The 21,218-nt window shown below is 41.5% G+C and overlaps 1 protein-coding gene across 1 annotated transcript; it reads left to right on the plus strand.

The window, feature by feature from the left end:
• The first annotated feature begins 1,754 nt into the window (after positions 1-1,754).
• Positions 1,755-20,876, plus strand: LOC140679656 (uncharacterized). Its single transcript, XM_072915503.1, has 2 exons — positions 1,755-1,833; positions 19,229-20,876. The coding sequence occupies exons 1-2, from the start codon at positions 1,755-1,757 to the stop codon at positions 20,521-20,523; spliced, it is 1,374 nt and encodes a 457-aa protein (XP_072771604.1). The 3' UTR covers positions 20,524-20,876.
• Positions 20,877-21,218: the final 342 nt, after the last annotated feature.

The following is a 21,218-nucleotide window of genomic DNA, read 5'->3' on the forward strand; positions in this document are numbered from 1 at the left end:
CACAACGTTGCTGTTTACGGCAGACAAACTGCTTTACGGTAGACGAAAACGTGACTGCTGTTGTTGTGTGTTGTTGCCGCGATGGGAGGACGTTAATGAAACTGCCTAACAATAAACCTGGAGGGGGTGTGGCCCCCAGCTCCGCCAGAATTTTGGGAGATTTTCGGGAGAAAATTTGTCCCGGGAGGTTTTCGGGAGAGGCGCTGAATTTCGGGAGTCTCCCGGAAAATCTGGGAGGGTTGGCAAGTATGATATATATATATTAACTATATACAGGTGTATATAATAAATTATTGTATCATTACTGCCCCCTAGTGTCTGAGCCGTCACCTCCCCTTAGTGTTACATAACAATTCATGCTTTATTTAGTTTTTTGTTCAAGCCTAGATGGGTTGTGACTTAAAGTTTAATAGAAACACTGAAATTAAGTCTAAATTCATTTTGTTCTTCAAGGTGTTTTTGAAAATGCACCATTTTTCCCCCTCTAACTGTTCAACTAACTTGAAGTGTTTTGTCAAGAGGATTATTTGTGATATGTACATTTTCAGAATGTGCTTGTTCTCTTTTGGGCCGAAGTAAAATAAAGAAAACAATCTGAAGTTGTCATAGTTGTATTTTTAAGTTATCATGCCATGATTTTACCCGTCCCGCCAACGTGGAAATAGATTTTCCTCCATGCGGCCCCTGAGCTAAAATGAGTTTGACACCCCTGCTGTAATGTGACTCATGTGAGCAGGTTACTGTATAAACACATTTTGTTATAAGTTATAAAAATGTGTTCAGTTCTCAGAGACACATCAATGTCAGTGTAGCTGCTGACAGAAGCAACATGTATATTTGATATATAATGTCATAGTTGGTGAGAATAAATAAATACAATGCATAAAGATAAGTTCATATTGTACACATAATGTGATTAAAAAGGTATTTCCTTGGGTTAATCCATGCAAGTTTATGTTAACTTTATTTTTGTTACAAACCCATGTCAATTGAGTGGGGAATATATGTTTTGTTTCCGGTTTGGTCACGTTGTTGGAGGGACAATTAATATGTGAGGGAATTAAGGAAGCAGCATGAGACGACAAGTGTTTGATGTGGAAGACGTTAATGGAGTCTCGGATTGAAAATAAACTTTATTCCCTTGGAGTTTATGAGGCCAACGAGGTATGATTACTTCTGATATGTTTGTGACATCTATGTGTTTTCTTTTTTGGATGTCAGACTAATTGTAAGCTCTGGTTGATTATTGTATTAGTTTCACACTTTCACAAGACTTACTTTGTGGAACAACTTACCGTTTGCTTGAACCCACTAAAAGACAGAATACAACATTGTCGATTTTTGTTTAATTTCTATCTCCAAAGTATTTTGATATCAAAAATGTTTTCGCGATAAGGAGCACTTCAATTATGAGCCAGAAATGTAAGAAAGGATGAAAAAGGGCCGCTAGTTATTTAAAAGGTATTTTATTTTTTAAAGTGCAGTTGTGGATCGGAAGTTGCACACTTCTGGCGCATGCGCAAACACATGGAACAGTGGTAAAGCGGGAAGTCCAAGATGGCGGACTAAGCGGCGTGGCTTTCCGGAGAAGTTTCACATTTACGATCTTATAGATTCAAAAATAGCATCAAATACCTCAACTATTCACCTTTTCTTAAGCCCACCAAACGGACTTTGAGTGTGGAGGGACGGCGTGTTATGTGAAGTGAAGATTGAAGACGTGATAGAAGATGGACGACTACTGCTATGCTAAGATGGCGACGTCCGCTAAAAGAGAAGATGAAAGAGAATCAGCGCCACCAACGGAGAACAATCTGAAAAGCGAAGATGAAGGTGAGTGTGTTGCGTTCCCTCATTTGAAAGCTGTTTGAATTCCAAGCCCTAAAAATAGAAATTAGCCGACTTTGTTGAACAATGTAAACAAAGAACCTGTTAGCATTTTTACCTCGATCAAAAATGGCGGAAATGTTTGTCAGAAGTTACCGCAGTAGTATCCTGCACCGGAAAAACTGCCTTCATTTAAATAAATAGTGATATTAATCGAGATTGGATGGAATATAGTTTGTATTTTTTGTTTAGCACTTAGCAATAGTGCTAATTGCTTGATCTGCTTATCAATCAATCTCAATCAATCAATCTTTATTTATATAGCCCTAAATCACAAGTGTCTCAAAGGGCTGCACAAGCCACAACGACATCCTCGGTACAAAGCCCACATACGGGCAAGGAAAAACTCACCCCAGTGGGACGTCGATGTGAATGACTATGAGAAACCTTGGAGAGGACCGCATATGTGGGTAACCCCCCCCCTCTAGGGGAGACCGAAAGCAATGGATGTCGAGTGGGTCTGACATAATATTGTGAGAGTCCAGTCCATAGTGGATCCAACATAATAGTAAGAGTCCAGTCCATAGTGGGGCCAGCAGGACACCATCCCGAGCGGAGACGGGTCAGCAGCGTAGAGATGTTCCCAGCCGATGCACAGGCGAGCGGTCCACCCCGGGTCCCGACTCTGGACAGCCAGCACTTCATCCATGGCCACCGGACCTGTGCCCCCCACCCCCTCAAGGAAAAGGGGAGCAGAGGAGAAAAGAAAAGAAACGGCAGATCAACTGGTCCAACAGGGGGGCTATTTAAAGGCTAGAGTATACAAATGAGTTTTAAGATGGGACTTAAATGCTTCTACTGAGGTAGCATCTCTAATTGTTACCGGGAGGGCATTCCATAGTACTGGAGCCCGAATAGAAAACGCTCTATAGCCCGCAGACTTTTTTTGGGCTCTGGGAATCACTAATAAGCCGGAGTTCTTTGAACGCAGATTTCTTGCCGGGACATATGGTACAATACAATCGACAAGATAGGACGGAGCTAGACCGTGTAGTATTTTATACGTAAGTAGTAAAACCTTAAAGTCACTTCTTAAGTGCACAGGAAGCCAGTGCAGGTGAGCCAGTATAGGCGTAATATGATCAAACTTTCTTGTTCTTGTCAAAAGTCTAGCAGCCGCATTTTGTACCAACTGTAATTTTTTAATGCTAGACATAGGGAGACCCGAAAATAATACGTTACAGTAGTCGAGACGAGACGTAACGAACGCATGAATAATGATCTCAGCGTCGCTAGTGGATAAAATAGAACGAATTTTAGCGATATTACGGAGATGAAAGAAGGCCGTTTTAGTAACACTCTTAATGTGTGATTCAAACGAGAGAGTTGGGTCGAAGATAATACCCAGATTCTTTACTGATTCGCCTTGTGTAATTGTTTGGTTGTCAAATGTTAAGGTGGTATTATTAAATAAATGTCGGTGTTTAGCAGGACCGATAATCAGCATTTCCGTTTTCTTGGCGTTGAGTTGCAAGAAGTTAGCGGACATCCAATGTTTAATTTCATTAAGACACGCCTCCAGCTGACTACAATCCGGCGTGTTGGTCAGCCTTAGGGGCATGTAGAGTTGGGTGTCATCAGCATAACAATGAAAGCTAACACCGTATTTGCGTATGATGTCGCCTAGCGGCAGCATGTAAATACTAAAGAGTGCAGGGCCAAGAACCGAACCCTGAGGAACTCCGCACGTTACCTTAACATAGTCAGAGGTCACATTATTATGGGAGACGCATTGCATCCTGTCAGTAAGATAAGAGTTAAACCACGACAAGGCTAAGTCTGACATACCAATACGTGTTTTGATACGCTCTAATAAAATATTATGATCGACGGTATCGAAAGCAGCGCTAAGATCAAGAAGCAGCAACATAGATGACGCATCAGAATCCATCGTCAGCAGTAGATCATTAGTCATTTTTGCGAGGGCTGTCTCCGTAGAGTGATTTGCCCTGAAACCGGATTGAAAAGGTTCACAGAGATTGTTAGACACTAAGTGTTCATTTAGCTGCTGTGCGACAATTTTTTCGAGGATTTTCGAAATAAAGGGAAGGTGGGACACCGGTCGGTAGTTTACCATGAGGTCAGGATCAAGGTTAGGTCTTTTGAGCAGAGGATGAATAACCGCTTTCTTGAATGCTAGGGGAACAGTGCCAGAGGAAAGTGATAAGTTTATAATATTTAGCACTGATGGACCTAATAATGCAAAAAGCTCCTTGATAAGTTTCCCAGGAAGTGGGTCAAGTAAACATGTTGTTTGTTTTATCCCACTTACACGCTGTAATAGTTCCTCTAATGTTATTTCATCAAAAAGAGAGAGACTATTTTGTATTGCAGTATCCGTCGTAGATACAGTTGTATCTGTGTTCATAGAACCCAGTTGTAGCTGGGATGCGTTGTCTTTAATCTCCTTTCTAATGAGTTCAATTTTCTTATTAAAGAAATTCATAAAGTCATCTGCCGAGTGGGTGGAGCTATTGGGAGGAGTCCCTTGTTGGGTTAGCGATGCTACTGTACTAAACAAAAATTTTGGGTCGTTTTTGTTGAGGCGGATGAGATTTGAGTAATATTTAGCTTTAGCTAAGGTAAGCATGCGTTTATACGATATTAAACTATCACTCCATGCTTGATGGAAAACCTCAAGCTTGGTCGCGCGCCATTTGCGTTCCAACTTTCTACATGATAATTTATGAGCTCTGGTTTCCTCTGTAAACCATGGGGTGCGCCTTTTAGGGGCCCTTTTTTGTTTTAGCGGTGCTATGCTATCAATGGTTTTGCGCAGGGCATTGTCAAAGTTGTTAGTGAGGTTATCAATAGAGCCGACATAATTTGGGAATGGTGCCATTACCGAAGGCAGTAGGTCAGCAAGAGTCATTGTTGTGGCGGCATTAATGTTGCGGCTGCTATAGCAGTTATTATTATTATTAGTTTGTTGACAATGAGTCAGAACTTCGAATTTTATAAGGTAATGATCGGACATTACTTTAGTATACGGGAGTACCATAACTTTGGAGGTGGTGACACCCCTGACCAGCACTAGATCTATTATATTGCCGTTGCGATGCGTAGGTTCATTTATTATTTGTGTAAGACCACAGCTATCAATTATAGTCTGGAGCGCCACGCACTGAGGGTCCGATGGGGTATTCATATGGATATTAAAGTCCCCCATTATGATTATATTGTCTGCGTGCGTCACTAGATCAGCAACGAACTCTGAGAATTCATTAATAAAGTCCGAGTAGGGCCCTGGGGGGCGGTAGATAACAGCCATATCGAGAGGCAGCGGTGCGACAGACCTCATAGTAAGCACCTCAAACGATTTGTATTTATTATTTAGGTTAGGGGTAAGGTTAAAGTTTTCATTGTATATTAATGCGACCCCCCCACCCCTTTTAAGGGGACGGGCAATATGCGCATTCGTATAATTAGGAGGAGATGCCTCATTTAGCGCAAAAAATTCGTCTGGTTTGAGCCAGGTTTCGCTAAGACCAATGACGTTAAGATTGTTGTCTCTAATGACCTCATTAACTAATAACGTTTTGGGAGACAATGATCTTATGTTTAAAAAGCCCATATTATAAGTATTGGGCTGTTTTGACGAGTTTTTGTTTAAATTATCCGTAGTAGAAATATTAATAATGTTACGTTTATTAAACGTAGTGCACTTTAAATAGTTTCGACCATATCTAGGAATTGATACGACGGGAATTTTCAGATTGTTTGCTTGATGCTGCGATCGACTGAACGCATCATGATTTGCCACCTCAGTAGAATGCATATCTACCCCGGACACATTCACAACAGAAAACACATTATGTGAGTTGTGTGTTATTCTAAGAAAATTGCTATGCGTACAGGAATTATCCAGCCTGGCGCTGGCTAGTTCTAGCTTAACTGACTCCTCACCCGGACTAGCAGGCTCTGTAATTGCCTGTGACCGGGCTTGCTCTAGTGTAGTTAGTCAAATGTGACTTAAACAGTAGTCTATATTCTTAGACAGGATGATGGCGCCTTCCTGGTTAGGGTGAAGGCCGTCCCTCATCAGCAAGCCTGGTTTGCCCCAGAAAGAGGGCCAATTATCAATAAACGTTAGTCCCTGTTGTCTACAGAAGCTAGCCAGCCACTTGTTAAGCGAGACTAATCTGCTATATCTCTCATCATTGCCTCTCGCAGGCAGGGGGCCAGAGACAATTACTCGATGCCTGGACATCTTTCTAGCGAGATCACAAGTCCTGGCTATGTTTCTCTTTGTAATCTCTGACTGTCTCATTCTAGTGTCATTGGAGCCAACGTGTACAACTATATTCGCATAACTAGTGGTGCGATTAGCCTGTCGTACGTGTTTACTAGGCCTGTTGCGAGTTAGCTCCCTAAGATTAGCCTCTATGTCAGGTGCTCGGGCCCCCGGGATGCACTTAATTGTGGCTGGTTTGCTAAGCTTTATGTTTCGGGTGATGGAGTCCCCTATGACTAAGGTGTGGTGCCCGGTAGACTGGGGTGTAGGACTAGCTAAAGAGCTAAATCTATTATGCGTCTCAACCGGTACACCGTAGCTTGTAGGCCGCTTAGGACTGCTACATGCTGGGCTAGTTAGCTCGCTACAGCTAACGCTAGCAGATGTGTCCGCAACATCTAAAGTTACGAGATTACTCTGCTCTAACTGGCGGACACGGCCCTCTAGCAGAGCCAGCCTCTCCGTGAGTAAGGTGCAAGACGCGCAGGAAGCCATACTCACGGTGTTTTCTGTAACCGAGTGAAGTTCCTGCTGTCTTCCGAGAAGTCCTGGTCCGAGAAGTCCTGGTCACTCTTGTAGCTCATCCTCCTTATATTCAGGCTCAAAAATAAAAGGTTCTGGATCATAATTTGTCCCAAAGTATTCTTTGATGGCACTCATGAAGTCTGCCTTTATTAGTAATAGTTGGTGGTGTTGTTGAAGGAAATAGCGAACGTTGTGATGCGTCTGTGTAAATAATGTGCCGCCATTTGCTTAAAGGGGAACATTATCACAATTTCAGAAGGGTTAAAACCATTAAAAATCAGTTCCCAGTGGCTTATTATATTTTTCGAAGTTTTTTTCAAAATTTTACCCATCACGCAATATCCCTAAAAAAAGCTTCAAAGTGCCTGATTTTAACCATCGTTATAAACACCCGTCCATTTTCCTGTGACGTCACATAGTGATGCCAACACAAACAAACATGGCGGAAAGAACAGCAAGCTATAGCGACATTAGCTCGGATTCAGACTCGGATTTCAGCGGCTTAAGCGATTCAACAGATTACGCATGTATTGAAACGGATGGTTGTAGTGTGGAGGCAGGTAGCGAAAACCAAATTGAAGAAGAAACTGAAGCTATTGAGCCATATCGGTTTGAACCGTATGCAAGCGAAACCCACGAAAACGACACGACAGCCAGCGACACGGGAGAAAGCGAGGACGAATTCGGCGATCGCCTTCTAACCAACGATTGGTATGTGTTTGTTTGGCATTAAAGGAAACTAACAACTATGAACTAGGTTTACAGCATATGAAATACATTTGGCAACTACATGCACTTTGAGAGTGCAGACAGCCCATTTCAGGCGCGCTAAGAACATATATTTTTCCACGATTTCAGCACTCAGGTTAACCATACCTAAATAGACACAAAATACTGCATTACACAAGACTACCCGAATGTACTCGAATGATTGAAAAAAATAAATGTTTTTAAGCTAAATTATTGGTAAACACAGTTTATGTATAATAATTTACGTAAAACCGCGAGTAATTAATAAAGTTTTCATCAATTAATATATTCTGTAGACATACCCTCATCTGCTCTCTTTTCCTGAAAGCTGATCTGTCCAGTTTTGGAGTTGATGTCAACATCTGCTTTGAGTGTCGCAGGATATCCACACATTCTTGCCATCTCTGTCGTAGCATAGCTTTTGTCGGTAAAGTGTGCGGAACAAACGACTGACCATTTCGTCGGCTTTCCCCACACCCTAGTATTTTGAACAAAAATTTCGTCCAATTTCTTGCCACTTTGGCATCTTTGGGCCACTGGTGCAACTTGAATCCGTCCCTGTTCGTGTTGTTACACCCTCCGACAACACACCGACGAAAGTGAGAAAATGGCGGATTGCTTCCCGATGTGACATACCCTCATCCCCGCTCCGAGAGCGAATAATAGAAAGGCGTTTAATTCGCCAAAATTCACCCATTTAGAGTTCGGAAATCGGTTAAAAAAATATATGGTCTTTTTTCTGCAACATCAAGGTATATATTGACGCTTACATAGGTCTGGTGATAATGTTCCCCTTTAAAATGATAACAAATGTTGAAAATACGTAAATATTACATGTTATTATGAATGTGCCTGTTATTACAGTACATATATACTTACAGCGTGTATATAAAAAGTTGCTGGATATTTTTTTAATAAATAAATAAATGATAAATGGGTTGTACTTGTATAGCGCTTTTCTACCTTCAAGGTACTCAAAGCGCTTTGACACTACTTCCACATTTACCCATTCACACACACATTCACACACTGATGGAGGGAGCTGCCATGCAAGGCGCTAACCAGCACCCATCAGGAGCAAGGGTGAAGTGTCTTGCTCAGGACACAACGGACATGACGAGGTTGGTACTAGGTGGGGATTGAACCAGGGACCCTCGGGTCGCGCACGGCCACTCTTCCACTGCGCCACATAAAAGATATAGAGTGCATCCCCATTACCTGCATTGTTAGCTGACTTTTGCTAGCGTTTATTTACGAGTTAGAATCAGTGATGGCAGTAGTGAACAACAAGTACCGTATTTTCCGCACTATAAGGCGCACCTAAAAACCACAAATTTTCTCAAAAGCTGACAGTGCGCCTTATAACCCGGTGCGCTTTATATATGGATAAATATTAAGATTCATTTTCATAAAGTTTCGGTCTCGCAACTTCGGTAAACAGCCGCCATCTTTTTTCCCCGTAGAAGAAGCGCGCGGTGCATGCTGGGATATGTGACGTTTCATTTCCATTTGTGTGTTTATGTAAAGACCCCAAAATGGCTCCTATTAAGTGTGTTGTCTGTCTAATTATAAATAATGCAGACGAGGCGTGTTAACTGAGTTCTCAACGTTTACTCACAGCGTGCTCATAACCACATTCTAACTGCCAGCATACAACAACGCTTCTCAGGGCTACCGCGCATGCTCGTCACTATCGTTGCATGCTGGGTAGTGTAGTTGTTATATTTGCTAGCTCATAACATCACATTAAGAGACACGCTTACGCGCTTAATTCAATACTCGCCGTCATTCCGGGTGGATTGACAAAAGACCTCCAGCCGCTAGATATTGGTGTCAACAGGGCATTCGAAGCTAGACTGCTAACTGTGTGGGAACAGTGGATGACAGAAGGCGAACACACGTGATGTTCACCAAGACAGGGAGACAGGGAGACAGCGCCAGACGACATTTTGGATCCCACATTTGCCCAACTTTTCAATTCGGACAACGAAGGAGAATAATTCGAGGGATTTATGAATGAAGAATAACTTCAGAAAGTGAGCGCTATGTTTATTTTGTGTGTTGTGACATTAACGTTCGAGCAACATTATGTTGCTATTGCTCTGCACTATTTTGAATTTTACTATGTTTGTGATTGCACATTTGCGTACATTTTGGGAGTGAACAGAGTTGTTAGAACGCTGGTTTTTAATATATTATTAAAGTTTGACTGACCTATCTGACTGTTTTTTTTGACATTCCTTTAGCGCAGTTAGATGCGGCTTACAACACGGGGCGGCTTATAGGTGGACAAAGTTTTGAAATATGCCGTTCATTGAAGGCGCGGCTTTTAACCCAGGGCGCCTTATGGTGCGGAAAATACGGTAGTGACGCTATGTAGCTTAACTACAGTTCCCAGTAGCGTGGCGTTAGCCTCGCTCCTTTTTGATCCCGTAGTGATACCAAGCAACCCCGCCATCAGTGTGTGAATGTGTGTGTGTGTGAATGGGTGAATGTGGAAATAGTGTCAAAGCGCTTTGAGTTCCTTAAAAAGGTAGAAAAGCGCTATACAAGTGCAACCCATTTACCATTTTACTACACACACATACAGTACATAGAAGAAAGTGTGTTTTTGTTGTTTGTGTCTTGCAGACGTCCAGCAGCTGATCGGTAATCCAGAAGAAGTTTCCCCTCAGTTAGGGGGGAGCTCCACTTTGAAGCAGGAGACTCCACAACCACCCTGCATTAAAAAGGAAGAGGAGGAACTCTGCATCACTCAGGAGGGAGAGTGTCTTCTAGGACGAGAGGAAGCTGATTACACCAAGTTTCCACTGAATATTCTCTCTGTGAAGACTGAAGATGATGAAGAGAAACCACAAGTAGACAACCTCTTAGCTCCACTATCAGATAGTGAGGCTGAAGACGAGGTTGAAGAACCTTTGAGCAGCGATAAAGACTTTGAAGGTAAAAATGTTCGAGCTGCTCGGTTTGTAGCAAAAGCTTTTCTCTGAAAAGCTCTTTGACTCGACACATGAGAACACACGCAGGTGAAAAACCATTTAATTGTTCAGTTTGTGGTTAAGCTTTTCTTGAAATACCTATTTGACGCGACACATGAGAACACACAAGAGGGGAAAAAAATGTTCAGTCTGTGGGGAAAGCTTTTCTCAAAATAGCTCTTTGACTCAACACATGAGAACACACACAGATGAAAAACCATATAAGTGTTCAATCAATCAAAGTTTATTCATATTTTCCTTAATCACAAGTTTCTCAAAGGGCTGCACAAACCACAACGACATGCTAGGCTCAGATCCCACATCAGGGCAAGGAAAAACTCAATCCAATGAATGGGAACAATGAGAAACCTTTGCGACCGGTGCGATAGACGTAAAGTAGATCTAGTTAATAGTGTGAGAGTCCAGTCCATAGTGGATCTAGTTAATTTTGTGAGAGTCCAGTCCATAGTGGATCTAGTTAATAGTGTGAAAGTCCAGTCCATAGTGGATCTAACATAATAGTGAGAGAGTCCAGTCCATAGTGGATCTAGTTAATATTGTGAGAGTCCAGTCCATAGTGGATCTAGTTAATAGTGTGAGAGTCCAGTCCACAGTGGATCTAGTTAATAGTGTGAGAGTCCAGTCCATAGTGGATCTAGTTAATAGTGTGAGAGTCCAGTCCATAGTGGATCTAGTTAATAGTGTGAGAGTCCAGTCCATAGTGGATCTAGTTAATAGTGTGAGAGTCCAGTCCATAGTGGATCTAGTTAATAGTGTGAGAGTCCAGTCCATAGTGGATCTAGTTAATAGTGTGAGAGTCCAGTCCATAGTGGATCCAACATAATAGTGAGAGTCTAGTCCATAGTGGATGTAGCATAATAGTGTGAGAGTCCAGTCCATAGTGGATCTAACATAATAGTGAGAGTCTAGTCCATAGTGGATCTAACATAATAGCGAGAGTCCAGTCCATAGTGGATCTAGCATAATAGTGAGAGTCCAGTCCATAGTGGATCTAACATAATAGTGTGAGAGTCCAGTCCATAGTGGATCTAACATAATAGTGTGAGAGTCCAGTCCATAGTGGATCTAACATAATAGTGAGAGTCTAGTCCATAGTGGATCTAACATAATAGTGAGAGTCCAGTCCATAGTGGATCTAACATAATAGTGGGAGAGTCCAGTCCATAGTGGATCTAGTTAATAGTGTGAGAGTCCAGTCCATAGTGGATCTAGTTAATAGTGTGAGAGTCCAGTCCATAGTGGATCTAGTTAATAGTGTGAGAGTCCAGTCCATAGTGGATCTTGTTAATAGTGTGAGAGTCCAGTCCATAGTGGATCTAGTTAATAGTGTGAGAGTCCAGTCCATAGTGGATCTAGTTAATAGTGTGAGAGTCCAGTCCATAGTGGATCTAGTTAATAGTGTGAGAGTCCAGTCCATAGTGGATCTAGTTAATAGTGTGAGAGTCCAGTCCATAGTGGATCTAGTTAATAGTGTGAGAGTCCAGTCCATAGTGGATCTAGTTAATAGTGTGAGAGTCCAGTCCATAGTGGATCTAGTTAATAGTGTGAGAGTCCAGTCCATAGTGGATCTAGTTAATAGTGTGAGAGTCCAGTCCATAGTGGATCTAGTTAATAGTGTGAGAGTCCAGTCCATAGTGGATCTAGTTAATAGTGTGAGAGTCCAGTCCATAGTGGATCTAGTTAATAGTGTGAGAGTCCAGTCCATAGTGGATCTAGTTAATAGTGTGAGAGTCCAGTCCATAGTGGATCTAGTTAATAGTGTGAGAGTCCAGTCCATAGTGGATCTAGTTAATAGTGTGAGAGTCCAGTCCATAGTGGATCTAGTTAATAGTGTGAGAGTCCAGTCCATAGTGGATCTAGTTAATAGTGTGAGAGTCCAGTCCATAGTGGATCTAGTTAATAGTGTGAGAGTCCAGTCCATAGTGGATCTAGTTAATAGTGTGAGAGTCCAGTCCATAGTGGATCTAACATAATAGTGAGAGTCTAGTCCATAGTGGATCTAACATAATAGTGTGAGAGTCCAGTCCATAGTGGATCTAACATAATAGTGAGAGTCTAGTCCATAGTGGATGTAGCATAATAGTGTGAGAGTCCAGTCCATAGTGGATCTAACATAATGGTGAGAGTCTAGTCCATAGTGGATCTAACATAATAGCGAGAGTCCAGTCCATAGTGGATCTAACATAATAGTGAGAGTCCAGTCCATAGTGGATCTAACATAATAGTGTGAGAGTCCAGTCCATAGTGGATCTAACATAATAGTGTGAGAGTCCAATCCATAGTGGATCTAACATAATAGTGAGAGTCTAGTCCATAGTGGATCTAACATAATAGTGAGAGTCCAGTCCATAGTGGATCTAACATAATAGTGGGAGAGTCCAGTCCATAGTGGATCTAACATAATAGTGGGAGAGTCCAGTCCATAGTGGATCTAGTTAATAGTGTGAGAGTCCAGTCCATAGTGGATCTAGTTAATATTGTGAGAGTCCAGTCCATAGTGGATCTAACATAATAGTGTGAGAGTCCAGTCCATAGTGGATCTAACATAATAGTGAGAGTCTAGTCCATAGTGGATCTAACATAATAGTGAGAGTCCAGTCCATAGTGGATCTAACATAATAGTGGGAGAGTCCAGTCCATAGTGGATCTAACATAATAGTGGGAGAGTCCAGTCCATAGTGGATCTAGTTAATATTGTGAGAGTCCAGTCCATAGTGGATCTAGTTAATAGTGTGAGAGTCCAGTCCATAGTGGATCTAGTTAATAGTGTGAGAGTCCAGTCCATAGTGGATCTAGTTAATAGTGTGAGAGTCCAGTCCATAGTGGATCTAGTTAATAGTGTGAGAGTCCAGTCCATAGTGGATCTAGTTAATAGTGTGAGAGTCCAGTCCATAGTGGATCTAGTTAATAGTGTGAGAGTCCATTCCATAGTGGATCTAGTTAATAGTGTGAGAGTCCAGTCCATAGTGGATCTAGTTAATAGTGTGAGAGTCCAGTCCATAGTGGATCTAGTTAATAGTGTGAGAGTCCAGTCCATAGTGGATCTAACATAATAGTGAGAGTCTAGTCCATAGTGGATCTAACATAATAGTGTGAGAGTCCAGTCCATAGTGGATCTAACATAATAGTGAGAGTCTAGTCCATAGTGGATGTAGCATAATAGTGTGAGAGTCCAGTCCATAGTGGATCTAACATAATGGTGAGAGTCTAGTCCATAGTGGATCTAACATAATAGCGAGAGTCCAGTCCATAGTGGATCTAACATAATAGTGAGAGTCCAGTCCATAGTGGATCTAACATAATAGTGTGAGAGTCCAGTCCATAGTGGATCTAACATAATAGTGTGAGAGTCCAGTCCATAGTGGATCTAACATAATAGTGAGAGTCTAGTCCATAGTGGATCTAACATAATAGTGAGAGTCCAGTCCATAGTGGATCTAACATAATAGTGGGAGAGTCCAGTCCATAGTGGATCTAACATAATAGTGGGAGAGTCCAGTCCATAGTGGATCTAGTTAATAGTGTGAGAGTCCAGTCCATAGTGGATCTAGTTAATATTGTGAGAGTCCAGTCCATAGTGGATCTAACATAATAGTGTGAGAGTCCAGTCCATAGTGGATCTAACATAATAGTGAGAGTCTAGTCCATAGTGGATCTAACATAATAGTGAGAGTCCAGTCCATAGTGGATCTAACATAATAGTGGGAGAGTCCAGTCCATAGTGGATCTAACATAATAGTGGGAGAGTCCAGTCCATAGTGGATCTAGTTAATATTGTGAGAGTCCAGTCCATAGTGGATCTAGTTAATAGTGTGAGAGTCCAGTCCATAGTGGATCTAGTTAATAGTGTGAGAGTCCAGTCCATAGTGGATCTAGTTAATAGTGTGAGAGTCCAGTCCATAGTGGATCTAGTTAATAGTGTGAGAGTCCAGTCCATAGTGGATCTAGTTAATAGTGTGAGAGTCCAGTCCATAGTGGATCTAGTTAATAGTGTGAGAGTCCATTCCATAGTGGATCTAGTTAATAGTGTGAGAGTCCAGTCCATAGTGGATCTAGTTAATAGTGTGAGAGTCCAGTCCATAGTGGATCTAACATAATAGTGGGAGAGTCCAGTCCATAGTGGATCTAACATAATAGTGGGAGAGTCCAGTCCATAGTGGATCTAGTTAATATTGTGAGAGTCCAGTCCATAGTGGATCTAGTTAATAGTGTGAGAGTCCAGTCCATAGTGGATCTAGTTAATAGTGTGAGAGTCCAGTCCATAGTGGGGCCAGCAGGAGATCATCTTGAATGGAGACAAGTCAGCAGCGCAGAGACGTCCCCAACTGATGCACAGAAGAGTGGTCCACCCCGGGTCCCGACTTGGAACAGCTAGTGCCTCATCTGGGGTCACCTAATAACCTCTCCACGCAGGAGAGGGGGGCGGAGCAGAAAAGAGAGGGCAGATCAACTGGTCTAAAAAAGGGGGTCTATTTAAAAGCGAGCGTTTACAAATGAGTTTTAAGATGGGACTTAAATGTTCCTACTGAGGTAGCATCTCTAACTGTTACCGGGAGGGCATTCCATAGTACTGGAGCCCCAATAGAAAATGCTCTAAAGCCCGCAGACTGTTTTTGGGCTCTGGGAATCACTAATAAGCCGGAGTTCTTACAACGCAGATTTCTTGCCAGGACATATGGTACAATACAATCAGCAAGATAGGATGGAGCTAGACCGTGTAGTATTTTATACGTAAGTAGTAAAACCTTTAAAGATATATATATATATATATATATATATATGCGCATATAAAGGTATATACAGCATAGGTGTAATATGATCAAACTTTCTTGTTCTTGTCAAAAGTCTAGCAGCCGCATTTTGTACCAATTGTAGTCTTTTAATGCTAGACATTTTAAAATACTTTGCTTTCATGGCTCTCTCAGCCAAAAGGGTTCCCGACCTCTGAGCGAGGTAGAGAGGTAGCGGTGTGACAAGCCCCGTTGTAAGCACCTCAAATTATGTTAGGGGTAAGGTTCAGGTTTTCATTGTACAAACCCCGTTTCCATATGAGTTGGGAAATTGTGTTAGATGTAAATATAAACGGAATACAATGATTTGCAAATCCTTTTCAACCCATATTCAGTTGAATATGCTACAAAGACAACATATTTGATGTTCAAACTCATAAACTTTATTTTTTTTTGCAAATAATAATTAACTTGGAATTTCATGGCTGCAACACGTGCCAAAGTAGTTGGGAAAGGGCATGTTCACCACTGTGTTACATGGCCTTTCCTTTTAACAACACTCAGTAAACGTTTGGGAACTGAGGAGACACATTTTTAAGCTTCTCAGGTGGAATTCTTTCCCATTCTTGCTTGATGTACAGCTTAAGTTGTTCAACAGTCCGGGGGTCTCCCTTGTGCTATTTTAGGCTTCATAATGCGCCACACATTTTCAATGGGAGACAGGTCTGGACTACAGGCAGGCCAGTCTAGTACCCGCACTCTTTTACTATGAAGCCACGTTTATGTAACACGTGGCTTGGCATTGTCTTGCTGAAATAAGCAGGGGCGTCCATGGTAACGTTGCTTTGACGTCAACATATGTTGCTCCAAAACCTGTATGTACCTTTCAGCATTAATGGCGCCTTCACAGATGTGTAAGTTACCCATGTCTTGGCCACTAATACACCCCCATACCATCACACATGCTGCCTTTTACACTTTGCGCCTATAACAATCCGGATGGTTCTTTTCCTCTTTGGTCTGGAGGACACAACGTCCACAGTTTCCATAAACAATTTGAAATGTGGACTCGTCAGACCACAGAACACTTTTCCACTTTGTATCAGTCCATCTTAGATGAGCTCAGGCCCAGCGAAGCCGACGGCGTTTCTGGGTGTTGTTGATAAACGGTTTTCGCCTTGCATAGGAGAGTTTTAACTTGCACTTACAGATGTAGCGACCAACTGTAGTTACTGACAGTGGGTTTCTGAAGTGTTCCTGAGCCCATGTGGTGGTATCCTTTACACACTGATGTCGCTTGTTGATGCAGTACAGCCTGAGGGATGGAAGGTCACGGGCTTAGCTGCTTACGTGCAGTGATTTCTCCAGATTCTCTGAACCCTTTGATGATATTACGGACCGTAGATGGTGAAATCCCTAAATTCCTTGATTGGTTGAGAAAGGTTTTTCTTAAACTGTTCAACAATTTGCTCACGCATTTGTTGACAAAGTGGTGACCCTCGCCCCATCCTTGTTTGTGAATGACTGAGCATTTCATGGAATCTACTTTTATACCCAATCATGGCACCCACCTGTGCCCAATTTGCCTGTTCACCTGTGGGATGTTCCAAATAAGTGTTTGATGAGCATTCCTCAACTTTATCAGTATTTATTGCCACCTTTCCCAACTTCTTTGTCACGTGTTGCTGGCATCAAATTCTAAAGTTAATGATTATTTGCAACAACAAAAAAGTATCAGTTTGAACATCAAATATGTTGTCTTTGTAGCATATTCAACTGAATATGTGTTGAAAATGATTTGCAAATCATTGTATTCCGTTTATATTTACATCTAACACAATTTCCCAACTCATAAAGAAACGGGGTTTGTATATTAGTGCAACGCCTCCACCCCTTTTAAGGGGACGGGCAATATAAGCATTTGTATAGTTAGGAGGAGATGCCTCGTTAAGAGGGAAAAATTCATATAACCGGGTTATAAGGTGCACTGTCGACTTTTGAGGGGAAAAAAGGTAGTAACGTTTTGGGGAACAATGATCTGATGTTTAAAAGCCCATATTATAGGTAGTGGGCTGTTTTGAGGATTTTTTTCTTAATGTTATCCATAGTAATGATATTAATAATGTTATGTTTGTTTTGTGTAGTGCGCCTTAAATAATTTGAATAGTATATTATTGATATGATGGGGATTTTCAGATTGTTTGCTTGGTGCTGCGATAGATTGAACGCGTCGATATTTGCCACCTCAGTAGAATGCATGTTCACATCTGGTACAGTCACTACAGAAAAACCATTTAAACTTGTGTATAAATCTACGAGAAATGCTATGTGTGCCGGAATTTTCCAGCCTGGCGCTGGTTAGTTCAAGCTTAACTGACTCCTTACCCGGTGTAACAGACACTGTAATTGCCTGTGTCCGAGCTTGCTCTAGTGTAGTTAGTCAAGTGTGACTTAACCAGTAATCTATGTTTCTAGATAGAGTGATGGCGCCTTCCCGGTTAGGGTGAAGGCCGTCCCTCATCAGCAAGCCCGGTTTCCCCCAGAAAGACGGCCAATTATCAATGAACGTTCTCTACAAAAACTAGCCAGCCACTTGTTAAGCGAGACTAATCTGCTATACCTCTCATCATTGCCTCTCGCAGGCAAGTACTTGATGCCTTGACATCTTTCTATCGAGATTACAAGTCCTAGCTATGTTCCTCTTTGTAATCTCTGACTGGCTCATCCTAGTGTCATTGGAGCCAACGTGTACAACTATGTTTGCGTAGCTATAGTGGTGCAATTGGCCTGTTGTACAAGTTTACTAGGCCTGCTGCGAGTTAGCTCCCTAAGATTAGCTTCAATGTCAGGTGCTCTGACTCTGGGAATACACTTACCGTATTTTCCGCACCATAAGGCGCCCTGGGTTAAAAGCCGCGCCTTCAATGAACGGTATATTTCAAAACTTTGTCCACCTATAAGCCGCCCGGTGTTGTAAGCCGCATCTAACTGCGCTAAAGGAATGTCAAAAAAACAGTCAGATAGGTCAGTCAAACTTTAATAATATATTAAAAACCAGCGTTCTAACAACTCTGTTCACTCCCAAAATGTACGCAAATGTGCAATCACAAACATACGTATATCAACATGGACAGAGCTGCGTGAAAAAAGCCACCCGGCCTCTTCGCGTAAACTTAAACTTACCTTAACCACTCGCTCATCTTTTCTTCATCCATCCCTTCGAGTTAGCTTTTATGATGACGCCGGCTGGAAAGGTCTCTTTTGGCAAGGTCTTCCTTTTGAATATCACCATGGGTGGAAGTTTCTGGCCATTAGCATGGCAAGCTAGAACCACAGTGAAGGATGACTTCTCATTCCCTGTGGTGCGAATATTCACCGTACGTGCTCCCGTTGTATCCACAGTGCGGTTCACAGGAATATCAGTTGCTGTGAAATAGTAATCCGTGTGCGGATGGAGAGATTGCGTCTTTTCATGAACCGGATCCCTGACGCTTACTAGGAGCCATTTTGTGGTCTTTACAGATGTAAACACACAAAGGAAATGAAACGTACGGTATATCCGTGCGCTTTTTCTTCTTCTACGCGGGCGGGTGGTTGCTTACAGTAGAAGAAGAAGCGCTTCCTGTTCTATGGGGGCGGGTGCTTACCTTGGCGGTTGCTTGCGTAGAAGAAGAAGCGCTTCCTGTTCTACCGGGAAAAAAGATGGCGGCTGTTTACCAAAGTTGCGAGATCGAAACTTTATGAAAATGAATCTTAATATTAATCCATATATAAAGCGCACCGGGTTATAAGCCGCACTGTCAGCTTTTGAGTAAATTTGTGGTTTTTAGGTGCGGCTAATAGTGCGGAAAATACGGTAATTATGGCTGGTTTGATAAGCTGTTTGTTTCGGGTGATGGAGACCCCTATGACGAAGGGTGCCTGGTAGCCTGGGGTGTAGGACTAGCTAAATGGCTAAATCTGTACTTTTCAAAGGTGCTATAGTACCGATTTCAATTGATTAGTACCACAATACTTTATTAGTAGCAGTATACTGTACAACCCTACTACACACACATACAGTACATAGAAGAAAGTGTGTTTTTGTTGTTTGTGTCTTGCAGACGTCCAGCAGCTGATCGGTAATCCAGAAGAAGTTTCCCCTCAGTTAGGGGGGAGCTCCACTTTGAAGCAGGAGACTCCACAACCACCCTGCATTAAAAAGGAAGAGGAGGAACTCTGCATCACTCAGGAGGGAGAGTGTCTTCTAGGACGAGAGGAAGCTGATTACACCAAGTTTCCACTGAGTATTCTCTCTGTGAAGACTGAAGATGATGAAGAGAAACCACAAGTAGACAACCTCTTAGCTCCACTATCAGATAGTGTGGCTGAAGACGAGGTTGAAGAACCTTTGAGCAGCGATAAAGACTGTGAAGGTGATATGAGGACTCACACTGACAACAAACACTCTGAATGCTCTACAAAGAAGAGAGGTAAAACATGTTTGAGCTGCTCGGTTTGTGCTGAAAGTTTTACTACAAAGGGCAATTTGACTCGACACATGAGAACACACACAGGTGAAAAACCATTTAATTGTTCAGTTTGTGGCAAAGGCTTTTCTGTTAAGTGCAATTTGACTGGACACATGAGAACACACATGGGTGAAAAACCATTTAATTGTTCAGTTTGTGGAAAAAGCTTTTCTCAAAATAGCAATTTGACTCAACACATGAGAACACACACAGGAGAAAAAACATTTAATTGTTCAGTTTGTGACAAAAGCTTTTCTCAAAATAGCTGGTTGACTCAACACATGAGAACACACACTGGTGAAAAACCATTTAATTGTTCAGTTTGTGGAAAAAGCTTTTCAATTAAGTGCAGTTTGATTAAACACATGAGAACACACACAGGTGAAAAACCTTTTAATTGTTCAGTTTGTGAAAAAAGCTTTTCTGTTAAGTGCAGTTTGATTAAACACATTAGAACACACACAGGAGAAAAAGCATTTAATTGTTCAGTTTGTAGCAAAAGCTTTTCTCAAAATTGCAGTTTGACTGAACACATGAGAACACACACAGGTGAAAAACCATTTAATTGTTCAGTTTGTAGCAAAAGCTTTTCTCAAAATTGCAGTTTGATTAAACACATGAGAACACACACAGGTGAAAAACCATTTAATTGTTCAGTTTGTGGCAAAAGCTTTAATCAAAATGTCAATTTGACTCAACACACGAGAACACACACAAGGGAAAAACCATTTAATTGTTCAGTTTGTGGCAAAAGTTTTTCTCAAAATAGCCATGTGACTCAACACATGAAAACACACACAGGTGAAAAACCATTTAATTGTTTAATTTGTGGCAAAAGCTTTTCTCAAAATGTCAATTTGACTCAACACATGAGAACACACAAGTGAAAAACCATTTAAATGTTCAGTTTGTGTCAAAAGCTTTTCTCAAAATAGCTATTTGAGTCGACACATGAGAACACACTGGTGAAAAACCATTTAATTGTTCAGTTTGTGGTAAAAGCTTTTCTCGAAATTGCAGTTTAACTGAACACATGAGAAAACACACAGGTGAAAAACCATTTAATTGTTCAGTTTGTGGCGAAAGTTTTTCTCAAAATTGCCATTTGACCTGACACATGAGAACACACACAGTTGAAAAACCATATAAATGTTCAGTTTTTGGCAAAAGCTTTTATCAGAATTGCCATTTGACTCAACACATGAGATCACACACAGGTTAAAAATATTTAAATGTTCAGTTTGGGGCAAAAGCTTTTCTCAAAATGTAAATTTGACTCAACACATAAGAACACACAGGTGAAAAACCATTTAATTGTTCAATTCGTGTCAAAAGCTTTTCTCAAAATAGCTATTTGAGTCGACACATGAGGACACACACGGGAGAAAAAACATTTAATTGTTCAGTTTGTGGCAAAAGCTTTTCTCAAAATTGTGGTTTGACTCGACGCATTAGAACACACTCAGGTGAAAAACCATATAAATGTTCAGTTTGTGGCAAAATCTTTTATTGAAATACTTATTTGACTCAACACATGAGAACACTCATAGGTGAAAAAACATTTAATTGTTCAGTTTTTGGC

Source organism: Nerophis lumbriciformis, linkage group LG20, assembly GCF_033978685.3.
Source record: "Nerophis lumbriciformis linkage group LG20, RoL_Nlum_v2.1, whole genome shotgun sequence".
Classification (NCBI taxonomy): Eukaryota; Metazoa; Chordata; class Actinopteri; order Syngnathiformes; family Syngnathidae; genus Nerophis; species Nerophis lumbriciformis.

Coding starts and splice junctions, on each gene's coding strand:
- LOC140679656 (XM_072915503.1), top strand. CDS start 1,755: ATGGCGACGTCCGCTAAAAGAGAAGATGAAAGAGAATCAGCGCCACCA. Junction 1,834..19,228: donor TCTGAAAAGCGAAGATGAAG/GTGAGTGTGTTG, acceptor TGTGTCTTGCAG/ACGTCCAGCAGCTGATCGGT.